Source organism: Cricetulus griseus (genome assembly GCF_003668045.3).
Source record: "Cricetulus griseus strain 17A/GY chromosome 1 unlocalized genomic scaffold, alternate assembly CriGri-PICRH-1.0 chr1_1, whole genome shotgun sequence".
In the NCBI taxonomy this organism is placed as follows: Eukaryota; Metazoa; Chordata; class Mammalia; order Rodentia; family Cricetidae; genus Cricetulus; species Cricetulus griseus.
In genome coordinates, this window is record NW_023276807.1 from 225,102,682 (window position 1) to 225,115,495 (window position 12,814).

Here is a 12,814-nt window from a genome sequence, read left to right on the forward strand (position 1 = left end):
GGCGTGTGCTGAGGTATGTGGGTACCCCTTGTGCATGTGTATGTGCGTGCATGCCTGCCTGTGTGGGGGTGTGTACATGCTTGCTTAGGGTGGATTCACATGGGAGTGTGGGTGTTCCTCGGGTGTTGTCCCAACCTGTCCCTCACAGGCTGCCCTTCCCTAGGCATCTGGGTGTACAGAAGTTGGATTGACACCCGCCCTTCGTCCATGCTGGCTGGCTGCCCTTACAGGGTCGGTTGCTCCCACTCTCCCAGACCTTAGGCTAGGGTGGGGACCAGCTCTCCCAGAAATGGAGAGAAGAAGGATGAGCAAGCACCTGGCCTGGAATCTCCACCCACCACCAAAGCTGCCCTTGCCTCTAGGAAGACTCAAAAGTGAGGAAGGATCAAGGCAGAGACAGGTGTCTGCTCAGGGCAGGTGTAGGCTGGATCCCACGTGGGTGGGAGCCACTGGAGTCCTCAGGTGGGAGTATGTGTGCATGTTTGTGGGAACAGAAAGCTCCCTCAGAAGCTCCTTGTCAATATCCAGGGCATTGCTAACCCTTTGCTGCTTCCCAAAATTATGTACAGAAATATTGTTGTAGGATTGTTTCCAGATACCCCGTCCCATCTTTACTCATTTGGGAGGAGACCTGGTAGTACTCCCATGTTTATTGACCCCAGACTTCCTCTGCATGAAGCCAGGAGCATCTGGCTGCAGTGGGGGGGGGGGAGCTAAGAAAACACTGGAACACCTGGGCAGATAAGGCCATCAGCCATATCCTCAGTCCTCCCAGTACCTGCCTTACAGGCAATCCACAGGTTAAGTTAGTGGTGCCAGACTCTGGAGCAGGCTTAATTGACAGGGAAATGTGGGTTGGATTTTCTGGAAGCTATAAATAAAAGTACCTGATTTTGCAGGCACAAGGTGCCCTCACCCTAGCTCCTGGGCAAGGTAAGGAGAAGAAAGATGAGAGCAGAGAAGGAGGTACTGTGAGATGTGCTGGGTGATGGGCTGCAGAAGAGAAGCCAGGAAAGGCCCTAAGTGAGGCCACCCACAGCTCTGTGTCTCCCCCAAGTTCCCCATTCCTGGGAGAACCAGGCTATAGACAATCCCAGCTAATGCTAGCACAGTCAGGAGAAATAATGGTGTAGTCTTTTCATGCCCAAAGGGCACAGCCGGGTAGAGCTGAAGGAATGGTAGTAGGAGGCAAGGGAAAATTCAATCACTTGAAAAACACTGATAGGAAGAGAAAAGCAAACAGCAGGAACACAGTCATATAGCATGTACGCACTACACACGCGTGCACACACAACCTTAGTCCATAATAAAGAACTTGGCCTCCAGAGTGTAGGTAATTTGCTGGTTGTATGGCCATGTCAGCATCCCCAACTTTGGCTACCTGTCTGTAAAATGAAATAAGGAGAAAAACCAGTACCTGTATACCCCGCCCCCCAGACTTGTGTGAAATGTTATTAGTTTATTTTGTCAATGTTGAAAGTAATTCTGTAAGCCGGGCATAATGGTGCACATCTTTAATCCCAGCACTCGGAGGCAGAGGCAGACCACTCTCTGAGTTGGAGGCCAGCCTGGTCTACAGATCAGTCCCAGGACAGCCAGGGCTACACAGAGAACCCCTCTCTCAAAAAGACCAAAAGTAATTCTCTAAAAGAGCGAGGCAAGCACACACTTGTAATCTCAGTGCTAGTGTGGCTGAGGCAGGAGGATAGTGAGTTGGAAGCCTGGGCTGTAAAGCAAGATCCTGTCTCAGAAAAGGAGAGAGAAAGAAATAAAGGAAAGAAAAAAAAAAGAAAGAAAAGTCAAGGGAGTCTGTGGAAATAGAAACTGCACGTCAAAGTCATGGACCAAAAAGAGCTAAAGCAGGCTGTGGCCCATGCCACCCCCACCCACCACAGAGATATCCATAGCATTTGTCTCTCCAGCCCTCCACAGCAGGGCCCCTCACTGCTCCAGTCACTCCCATGGAGGAATGAGGCCGGAGCCCCAGGGTCTTGGCACCTGTGGATTCTGGCTGCCCCTGACCTGCCACCTGCCTCAATCCTCGGGCATTGGCCCCTCAGCAGGTGCTTCCTGTGTACCTCCTCCTCCTGATCCTCCCCACTCCCACCCTTTCTCTTTTCACGCCCGCTGGCTAAGGGCCCCTCCCTCCTCAGCTCCATCTGCTGCAAATCTGTCCCTGCCCAGTGTCTGCAGTATTCCCATTGCCTCTGCCACCTGTCAGGTGCAGAAGGAGAGCCAAGAGCCCCCTCCAGAGGGTACCCCATCTCAGCTTGGGTCCCTCCTAGCTAGTCTAGCCCCCTTGCAGTCTTTTCGGTCACTTTTACGAGGCCAGGGCATTCGATGGTATGCAAGACTCCACCTCACAAAGCATGCAGGAGCAGCACATTTCCAGAAAGCTCTGTGACAGGAGGGGCATGCTAATCTTTCCTCTGGCTCTCAATCCCCACAGGAGCCAAACCAGAGGGGAACATGGAACTGCTGTCCACCCCCCACAGCATCGAGATCAATAATATCACTTGTGACTCTTTCCGTATCTCCTGGGCCATGGAAGACAGTGACCTGGAGAGGGTCACCCATTATTTCATTGACCTCAACAAGAAGGAAAACAAGAATTCCAACAAGTTCAAGCACCGGGTGAGTAAAGGATATCCTGGTATTTCTTCCCACCACTTTTCTACATGGAAGCAGATTGATGGGCTCTCTAGACAAATAGGGACGAGCCAGATGCCTGGCCAAAATCCAGATTCTTCTCACAGGGTCGCCTTGCCTAAGTGATCTGACCATTCTGAGCCTTGGTGTCTTCCTTGGTAAAAGTGGAATGATCACACCACCCTTGTAGAGCTGTTGAAAAGACTCCATGAGAGATGTTTTCATGCTGTTTGGCCCCATGCCTAGCACAGCCCCGATGCTGCTATTCCTCATAACTAGAACTTCAGAGCACCTGGGTGTGTGGGCTGGGGCTCAATACCTCACATGTCCAGATCATGTTCCAAACCCCAATAAGTCCCAGAACTGAGGGGTCATACTTGTGGTTGGGTGGGCAGTGTAGGCCCCTTTTAACTGGGTATGTGATACTGTGCACCATCCTAGGTATTCTCTGCTCCTTCCCTGCCCTCTAGACTGTTTCCACAATGTAGAAAGAGATGTAGGAGGGTTCTCTTCAGTGTGTCCTTTCCCCAGGTTAAAAGCCAGCATAGGAGCAGGTAGGAGGGAAACTCTCATCTTCTCCAGCTGCATGCATAGGCAGGGGAGAGTTCAGCGAAGGAGCTGACTCCCAGGGTGACAGCCTTGGTGTGGGCGCGCGCTCTCTCTCTCTCTGTCTCTGTCTCTCTCTCTCTCTCTCTCTCTCTCATTCCCTCCCTCCCTCTCTCTCTCTGGATCTGGCTCCCCAGATCTGGGTGTCTTTTGGCAGGCCAGTTGCCACGGTGACGTGAATGTTCCACACCACCCCCTTGGCCCTCCCCCCGAAGAATAAGGCATATTTTTCTCTTCCTCCCTGGCTTCCCAGCATTTGCTGTTGCCGTGGAGACAGCTCTGCAGTGTGCAGATTTCTCAAAGTCTCCCTCAGAAATGAAGGTCTTGCCACCTTCAACTTTGGGGCCCTCCTCCCTAGTGGCCTTTCCCATTAGTTCTCAAGAGAATGGGGCATCATAGGGCTTGAAGGAGGTAACCTCAAGCCACTGCTTGCTGCTTCGGTGAAATGGTGACTGGGCCACAGAACTGTGGAGTCTCTGAAACTCTGTTTCTCCGTGGGAGGAAGAGGAGAGACCCTTTGGGGGAGTGGGGATTCTGGAATAATGCCAAGATGGGGTGTGACTTCAAGACTGATGCTTGGTTCTCCATCTGTACACCACTTCTCAGGATGTCCCCACCAAGCTCGTGGCCAAGGCAGTGCCTCTGCCCATGACAGTGAGAGGCCACTGGTTCCTGAGTCCCCGTACAGAATACAGTGTGGCTGTGCAGACAGCGGTGAAGCAGAGCGATGGGGAGTACCTGGTGTCTGGCTGGAGTGAGACTGTGGAGTTCTGCACTGGAGGTGAGACCCTGGTATTGTAATAACACCCTGCCTCCATAACACATCTGGCTTTGTTGAGCCATGGGAGGCCCTTCATCCTAGCTCGGCAAACTCAGAAACACCTGCTGCACTCTAGGTGCTATGCTTAGGCCAGAGGGGTGACACAGAGCCTGCCAGACAGATGCACACTCTACACATTGGCAATAATGCCTGCATGAAGGGATGGAACTACTTTTTTGAAGGGAAAAATATGTATACACATATATGCATACGTATTTTTAAGTTACTTTATCTTTATTTATGTGTACATGTGTGTCTACATATGCACATATATTTGCGTGCTTAGGGGGATGAGAAGAGAGTATTGGGTCCCCTGGAACTAGAGTTATAGGTGGTTCTGAGCCACCCTGCATTGATGCTGGGAATTAGACTCCAGTCCTCTGCAAGAACAGCAAGTGCTCTTAACTGCTAAGTCATCTCTTCAGCCCCAAGAGTATATATTTGTCATTGTGGTAAATAGATGTAGCATAAAACTGACCATCTGAACCATATCTAAGTCCAGAAGTGTTAAATGGTTATTGTGCAGCCGATCTTCAGAACTTCTCCATTTTGCAAAGCCAGGACGCTATACCTTCGGAGCCCTCACTTCCAATTTTTTTTCTCCTCTGGGCCGTGCTTACCTCTGTTCTGTTTTTATCTTTGACTATGCAGTGTTGCTCGTATGAATGAGATCAAGTATTTGTCCTTTGGTGACTGGGTTATTTCTTTTATCAGCATATCAGTGAGATGCATAGGTACCATATCATTTACCAGACTTTTCTTCCCATATAAGGTTAGGCAGTATTCCACTGTATTGGCTAGATCATGTTTTGTTCATCAATAATCTACCTGTGGTCATTTGTTAGCACAGTAACATTTTGTTTGTCCTAAGTATCTCCTTAGTCTGGGAAAATGGTTCCCATCTGATGGTCTTAGAAGGGTCTCTTAAGCAGAGCCAAACATCACTTTGTGTATGCTTGTCACTGATAGACCGTGACAAGCTGCCCCAAAATATTCTATCCCTTTGGTGTCCATGTGAGATCTGCTCCAGATTGCTCTCTGTCACAAGGAAGGGGCAGAGAACATTCTCTGCCCTGGGGCCTCCAAGGCTGCTGGCTCCGTACTCTGCCAAAATCTGTGCCCCTAGTCTCCTTGAGTTGCCATAACTGTACTTGAGAGGCACTCCTGCTCCTTGTAGGAATGGCGTCTTGGTTTGTGCTCCCCTCCCCAAACTGCACATGCAGTGGGTGTTTAATTTAAATTGAGGATCTGGAAATGCTGTAATTGGGTCTACCCTGCTCTTTCCAGAGACCAAGCACACAGAAATGCAGTGGCTACAATAAGTGAAGGGTGTTTACCTCTAATTTGTTCCCAGGCACTGTGTAGAGTGACAACTCTGTCTAGGTTCCAAGACCCCTGGTCCAGTCTCAGACATTTTCCTGTATTGGCCTTTTTATTTTTCCTAAATAGAGGCTCAAGTAGACAGCCAGTGCCTTAGCCCCTCTTCTATTGAACACTGACCTGAGGCCCAGGCTCTGCTCTTTGATGCATCAGTAGCCCCCACTTAGACTTACAATTAGCTACCACACTAGCTGTGGGTGGCAGACTCTCTCCTGGGTTTGAAGGGCCCTCCCAAAGGACCTTGTCCCTCTCACGTCTTCATTTTTCCTATGGGCCCTCTTTTCACTTGGATGACAGTCTTGAAGCTCCTAATGTGATAACAGGCATTCCTCTGTCCGTTTTGGACTCAGAGCACCCTGAGCCTCTGGCAAGGCTGACCCAGAAGTGAAGTGAGAACAGACAACAAGCAGTTCTCCATGTTCCCTGCCAAGGCCAGCTGGCCTATCCCATCTGAGTCCAGGCTATTGCAGAAGCTCCCTTGTTGGTCCAGAGGATAAGGTTGTCTGCGGGCTTGGTGGGTGGTATAAAGAGGAAGAAGTGATCCTGCAGCAGACCCATTGCTTGCCTCACCCTGCCTGGACTCTTACAGATTATGCCAAGGAGCACCTTGCCCAGCTGCAAGAGAAGGCTGAGCAGATCGCTGGCCGCATGCTCCGCTTCTCCGTGTTCTACCGCAACCATCACAAGGAGTACTTCCAGCATGCCAGGTAGGGCAAGACAGACCTGTTAGGGCTTCTCCCTTCCCAGCTCTTCCTCCATCCTAGAATGTCAAGGCAGAAATATAGTTGCAAGCTTAGGGCCAGCGTAGGCTACATAGCAAGACCCTATCTAAAAAAACACAAACAAACAAACAGACAAACAAAAAACCAAATAGTGACTACTACTTTGATATTGGGACTAAGAAAAGATCAAGAACATTAACGTGGGGCTTCCTGGCAGAGGGCCCTGCTGGCAAGGTCAAGTAACAAGTTCTGGGTATGACTCTGCCTTCTGGGAGAGTTCTTTTACTGAGGTCTATCGTGTACATGAGCTATCTCTCCATTTCAAGGCTCAGGAACACAGGAGGTGGGGAAGAGAAGGCATAGTGAAAGAGTCCTGAGTGTAGAAAGCTCCGAGGACTCTCAGGTGACTAGCTTTCAAGTTGGGTGCTAAGGAGTTCAGAGGCTCCAGAGAAGCACTTTGGGGAAGTCTTTCAGGGTACTGATCAGAGGCAGGTAGGAAGCCAAAGGATGGAGTTTGGAGGGTCCTACCCACACGACCCAACCAGAGTAGCCTCCGTCTTATTTGTCAATGGCTCACATGTACATTTGCTTTTTCTTTCAAGGAGAGGGGTAGCAGGGCAGGGAATGAGAGACACAGACAGACCAGATCGAGCACTACAGCCTACTGATGTTGAGCCCAAGGCACCAAGGTCTGGCAAGTCACTTGTCTCTCAGGACAGCCAGGATGAGGCAAGAATGAGACTGGACCAGGGCTTGTCCACCCTCCCCCATGCCTGCTGACACTGCTTCAAGTCCATGTCCTTCCAAGTTAGGTCAGGGCAGTCTGCCACGGTACTGTCTTTATCATTACTGGCAGCTGCGGTGGGCGTTCCCACCTTGCCCTAAGAAAACAGTAAAGAACTAGAGTCTTCGGTGTTTCTGATACAGAAGAGGCAACGGTCCTGTTTAGGCTCCTTTTTCAGGATGAAAGGGAGTCAAGGGGTACCCACCTGTGCCGGGCTCCTTATGAGGGGCCGGGACACATAGGCTGAGGCAGAGGTTATTCATCTTCAGAGTCTGGTGAGGGAGGCAGCCTGAAAGGACTGAATGTCTGTGACTCGTGGGGGCCGCAGGCTAATAGGAATGCAGGAGTTGGGCTGGCTCTTTTTTCTTCTCGACCACACATTGCCGCCAGGCTCCAGCAGAGCTAACCCAGGGCGTTTTTCCCTTCTCTTTGGCGTTCCTCCCGGTGGGCAGGACCCACTGTGGGAATGTGCTGCAGCCTTACCTGAAGGACAACAGTGGCAGCCACGGCTCCCCTACCAGTGGCATGCTGCATGGTGTCTTCTTCAGCTGCAACACGGAGTTCAACACAGGCCAGCCCCCACAAGACTCCCCTTACGGCCGCTGGCGCTTCCAGATCCCCGCCCAGCGCCTCTTCAACCCCAGCACCAATCTCTACTTTGCGGACTTCTACTGTATGTACACAGCCTACCACTATGCCATCCTGGTACTGGCACCCAAGGGCTCCCTGGGGGACCGCTTCTGCCGTGACCGTCTACCCCTCTTGGACATTGCCTGCAACAAGTTCCTGACCTGCAGTGTGGAGGATGGGGAGCTGATCTTCCGCCATGCTCAGGACCTCATCCTGGAGATCATCTACACCGAGCCGGTTGACCTGTCCCTGGGCACACTGGGAGAGATCAGTGGGCACCAGCTCATGAGCCTGTCCACTGCCGATGCCAAGAAAGATCCCAGCTGCAAGACCTGCAACATCAGTGTGGGCCGCTAGGGACTCCTGGGGAGCTGGAGGCCTGGGGAGAGATGGCAGGAGGGCGGGGGGATGTGTGGCTTAGGTTTGGGGAGCTGGCTTTCTCTCCCCTCCCCCTGCTCCCTCCACTCTGTCCATCCACCCCTCTCCCACCCCATGTTGGAGACAACAGAAGGTGGTTCTCTGAGTTAGCGTGGCCCATTTCAGGCCTTGGTGGACTTGGGGTGGGTTGTGTTCTCAGCAGGAGATAACTTCCTTTTCTGTTTCCCTTTTCTGTTTTGGGGCCTCAAGCAGGCCTCCATCTCCCAGAGTCCTCCTTGCCTCCTGGGCAGCCTCCATGTAGATGCAGAAAGTTTTGGGGCACCTCCTTCTTTAGCCCCACCTACCCCACTCAGGGCCACCCCAGTCAGCCCCCTCCCTACTCAGCTGGGCCCCAAGGTCTTTGACTCCTCCAGGCCAGGACCCTCCCTCTATAAATAAGCTCCTGCACTGCTGTCTCACCCTGGCTGCTCCTCCCCCACCCCACCCGACCCCATCCCGCAGAGCCCGCTTCCCGCATGGGAGAGCTGTCCATTCTTTCTGTCCCTGTCACTGTCCCACTTGAGATACCCTCCCTCTCATGGGAAAAATACCCTCTCTGTCTCATTTCCTAGTTGGGAGGGCTCTGGGCTCTTGAGCTTTTACTTTTCTCCTGTCTGGGGACGATATATTCCATGGCAAACCTTCTCCCTTGCTCAGAGAGCACCGGGGCCTTCAAAGACAGCTGCTGGGGTCGAGGAGGGGGAAGGAGACCCCTGAGACCTAGTCCTCAGCCAGAAGTGGGCCACCTCACTTCCTCCTGGGCAGGACAGATTAGAGAACTGTGTGTGACCCCCCCAGAGCCCTGGCACCCCGCCCAGCTGTGCATTCTGCTCGCTCACTCGCCCGCTCTGCCTTCAAGTCGTGACTGTTCTGTGCCGTGTGTGAGCCAGACGGTGGGCTCTCCACCACGCCACCTCCCCTGGGAGCTCCCGATGCATTCCCTCACAGCTCCCCATGTTTTCATATTGTTCCACTGTTGTCTAGGTCAGGAGGGTGGCGAGAGTGGACTCCCCAAGATGAGACAAGCAGGTGGAGAGGCAGAGGAGAGGAAGAGAAAATCTTAGTAACGTTTTCAGAGGTGACACAGATGATACACAGGCCACTGGATTTCTGTGAAGGACAGAGGAGCCGGCAGGCCCACAGAGCCATACCTCTGGGGGATAGATGAATGGCTGGTTACCAGAGTCAGTGTTGCTAGACAGTCAAGTACCTCACTGGGATGGGCCAGGAAGTCTGGGATCCTGGGGAATGTGTGCAGAAGAGGAGCTGATCCCCAAGCCCCCTCCCATCTGCTGATAGCATTGCTGTGGGCGTGGCCTGCTGCCTGGTCCTCTGTCCCTGGGTGGGGCACACCCTCCTGTGCTGTGCTTGCCATGTGCATCAATAAACCACCGTGGCCCAAGGGCTCCATCTGTCTTGGTCCATTTAGGCAGCTACAGTGGAATACTGTAGTCTTACAAACAGCAGGACCTTACCTCTCACTGTTATAGAAATTAAGACTTGACGTCTGGGGAGGGCCTGATTTCTGATGCGTAGACAGCCATCTCTGCCTTCTTTCTGTGCACCCCCCACCCCTGCCATGATGGAAGGGATGAATAAGTTTCCCTAGCCTTTAAATTTTTTATCTGTATGTCAGTACACCATGTGCCTGCCTGGTACCTGGCTGAAAGAAGGCACTGAAGGCTGTGAGCAACCATGTAGGTGCTGGGACTCAAACCTGGGTCCTCTGTAAGAGTAGCCAGTGCTCTTAACCACTGAGCCATATCTCCAGCAGGCCCCCTTTTCAAAAGCTAGGGTTTCAAGTCCAGGCTATCCTCCAACTCCATATGTGAGCTGAACATGAACTTCTGATCCTCCTGTTTCTGCCTCCAGGTTACCAGGATTACAGACATGTACTGCCATGCCTGGTTTATGAGGAGCTGGAGACCGAATGCAGGGCTTTTGCATGCTAGACAAGCACTCTGCCAAACCACAGCTCAGTCCACCTCCAGCCTCCTTCACAAGGGCGCTAATGCCATTCATAAGGCTCCCTCCTTATAAAGGGTAATGCCTCCTAAACCCAGCACTGTGGGAGTTGAATTTTGATATGAACTTTGGGATTAGGGCATTTGCTGGGCAATCAGGGCAATATGGTAGTGCCTCTCTTTGAGATGGAAGAGAGATGGACAGAGTGTTTGAGTTGCTCTTTCCACCAGGTAGTCACTTGGAACTGCCCCAATAGTGAGCCCAAATCCTACAGTGGGTGGCAAGGCTCAGAATTCAGAGGCACAACTTCACCCGTGGAAGCGACTCTGGAGATCATCTGATCTCACCTTGTTACTCCCAGATGTGGCACTGGGGTGTATAGAGAGGCCCCTTTGAGATGTGTGCCTAAAATCCCTGGGTCCCTGATGGAGTACTCCCTACAGCCACAGCCTGCCATGGCTCAGACCCAGGTGCCACTGGATTCCCTCTCCCAAGAGCCCCGTATCCCCTCCTCCCTGGCAGGACTCCTCGGCTGCAGATCTGAGTCACCTCTGTGCCTATTATTATAGGCTTATTAAAATGGTTCTCAGCTGCAGTGGAAATGTTCCAGAACTGTCGCAGGCACCTTACCAACACTGCCTGAGTCAGGGCCAGGGTTACATGTGTCATGGGGTTGGCCGATTTGGATTAAAGGAAAACTGAAGGGCAAGTCACCACACTGAAAGCCTCATGTGCAGGCACCAGGTTGGTACACACAGCAGCTAGGTTGGTCTGCACTGCATGGTGTTCCTACCTCACATATGGGAAACTGAGGCACAAAGAAGTTTATAGGCTTGCACATGTCTATGGCAATTCAGAAACAGGAATATTCCATCTGGGGCCCCCTGTGGCTGCCTCCTTTAGAGTATGTCAGTTTATGTGTGGGACAGGACCCATCTCCCACTCAGTGGCCCTTCCCACAGCTCTTCCAGCTCACAGACCGCGTGCCTTGTTCCAGAATGACGCCAGGGGGGGCTGTAGAGTCACAAATGTCACAGAGGCTTATTTTAAAGGAGTGGGAAGCAATGAACCCAGGGTTGAGGGATGGAGAGTGACTCTTGCCTCTGGGCAGTGTGGATTTAGAGTCCTTAAAAAGGGTGGGCCTCATCTTTTCTTTTGAAAGCCCTTCGGGGTCTCTTGGAAAGAGGGACTGGCTTTCAGAGTCCTCATACTGGGGACAAGGGTGGAGAACAGAAGTAACCCCGCTTCTTTCTCTGTCTGAATGGCCACTCTCAGCATGTGACCAACCCTGATCTGGAAGTACCCAGCAGAGAGAGAATTGTCAGAGCACCCACCAGGCTGTGCTGGGATTTTCCTGACCCAGGAGAAGGAGATGCATACACACATAGGAATACCATCCACATAGGAATACACACCCCTTCCCTTGGGCTGGCTTTGGAGGAAGCAAAGGAGGCCCAAGGTGAATTGTAGCTAAAAGGACCTGAGTTTGTCTCCAGTGCTGACTGTAAGGGGAACCAAAGCCTAGGCTTAGGGTTATAAATAGGTGGGTTCCCCTGTATATAACACAGGTACAAACACATGGTCGTACCCATCTCCCTCCAAAGCACACATGACCCTCACATTCTCCTCTGCACTACGGTGCACCCAACTTACCTAATTCTTCTTTCCTCCCTGGCCAGTATCTGTACTTTCAGTGCTTGGTGGAAAACAGCTCTGCCTGCCAGAGCCAAGTGAGTGGGATGCCAGCTCTAAGGCTTCAGAATTTGCTCTGCCTTCTTTATGTGACTTCTCTCTTGTTAGGAAAAAGGTAGCTGAGGTCCCAAGGAAAGGGACAAGGAGGGACTATACCCTGAAATGGAAGGAGGCCTGATTTAGGAAGCTGAGCTGAGGTGATTGCCCATTAAAGTGTGGCCACAGCATCTGGAGAAGATTGGAACCAGATGTTCCAGGATGGGGGCAGGGAGGGCGTCAGGCAGGAACAGCAGCTCTGGTCAGGAGGTTGGGTTGGGGGGGCAGTGGGGTGGCTCATGACCCTCTGGGGAGAACACCTGGCTGCCCTCTCCCTCCAATTCTCCCCCCACGGCAGGCACTACTGTTTTTGCAAACTGGAGCAGCCAAACTTTTCACAGATTCCAGAATCTGCCTTGTACATAGGGACAATCAAGTACAGGGCGAAACTTGGGAGGTACCCAGAAAGGCTACCAGCTGACCAGAAATATGTCCTTGTTGCCCCACAGGCACCTCCTTGCTATGGGTTAAGCATCCTCCCCCTGGCAGAGGAAGAGCTGCCTTGAGCTCCGAATGTCTCACTGGAAACCAGTATAGCCAGAAGTTTGTTTTCAGAACAGGAATAGAGAGCAGTCCGGGATGGGGAGCTCTTTGGCAGAGAAAGCCTGGTCATTAAAATCCTACTATTTGCTAGACACAGTGACAGGCTGTCTTTCAGAGGTCATTTCCTTCCTTCTTCATGGCAGGTGTTCCTATCATTAGCAGGACAGTATGACACAACTGAGACTCAGAGAGGTTAAGTGAGTCATCCAGGTCACACAGGCACCAGAGGTAGAACTAGGGCTTAAAAATGAGTTGTTGGTGTTAAAGCTTGGGACCTTTCTGCTTCTGAACAGCGTGAGAGGAAGAGGGGAATGAAAGTGTTGGGGGGGAGATTGGTCACCCAATGTTCCTGATTTGAACGTCGAGGCAACTGTGGGCCTTGGGTTCCTTGAAAGGATCCCAATGGCTTCTACAATCTAGTTTGCAATTTGGTGGCTTTAGAGCCTGGATGTTCGCATTTCTTGACCGTCTCTGTAACAGGAGGGGAAATGATGGTAGGTGGCAGGTTTT

General features: G+C 51.8%; 1 protein-coding gene and 1 long non-coding RNA gene across 2 annotated transcripts; one reads left to right on the forward strand and one right to left on the reverse strand.

Moving 5' to 3' along the window:
• Positions 1-2,469: 2,469 nt before the first annotated feature.
• Positions 2,470-7,948, forward strand: Phyhip (phytanoyl-CoA 2-hydroxylase interacting protein). Its single transcript, XM_035452743.1, has 4 exons — positions 2,470-2,634; positions 3,862-4,036; positions 6,045-6,162; positions 7,414-7,948. The coding sequence occupies exons 1-4, from the start codon at positions 2,470-2,472 to the stop codon at positions 7,946-7,948; spliced, it is 993 nt and encodes a 330-aa protein (XP_035308634.1).
• Positions 4,357-11,828, reverse strand: LOC118239649. The gene is made up of 3 exons (XR_004772375.1): positions 11,627-11,828; positions 7,167-7,970; positions 4,357-6,215 (listed from the first exon to the last, which is right to left on the reverse strand). It is a non-coding gene; the product is annotated as an uncharacterized LOC118239649 (long non-coding RNA).
• Between the last annotated feature and the right edge of the window lie 986 nt (positions 11,829-12,814).

Coding starts and splice junctions, on each gene's coding strand:
- Phyhip (XM_035452743.1), top strand. CDS start 2,470: ATGGAACTGCTGTCCACCCCCCACAGCATCGAGATCAATAATATCACT. Junction 4,037..6,044: donor TGTGGAGTTCTGCACTGGAG/GTGAGACCCTGG, acceptor GGACTCTTACAG/ATTATGCCAAGGAGCACCTT. Junction 6,163..7,413: donor GAGTACTTCCAGCATGCCAG/GTAGGGCAAGAC, acceptor CCCGGTGGGCAG/GACCCACTGTGGGAATGTGC.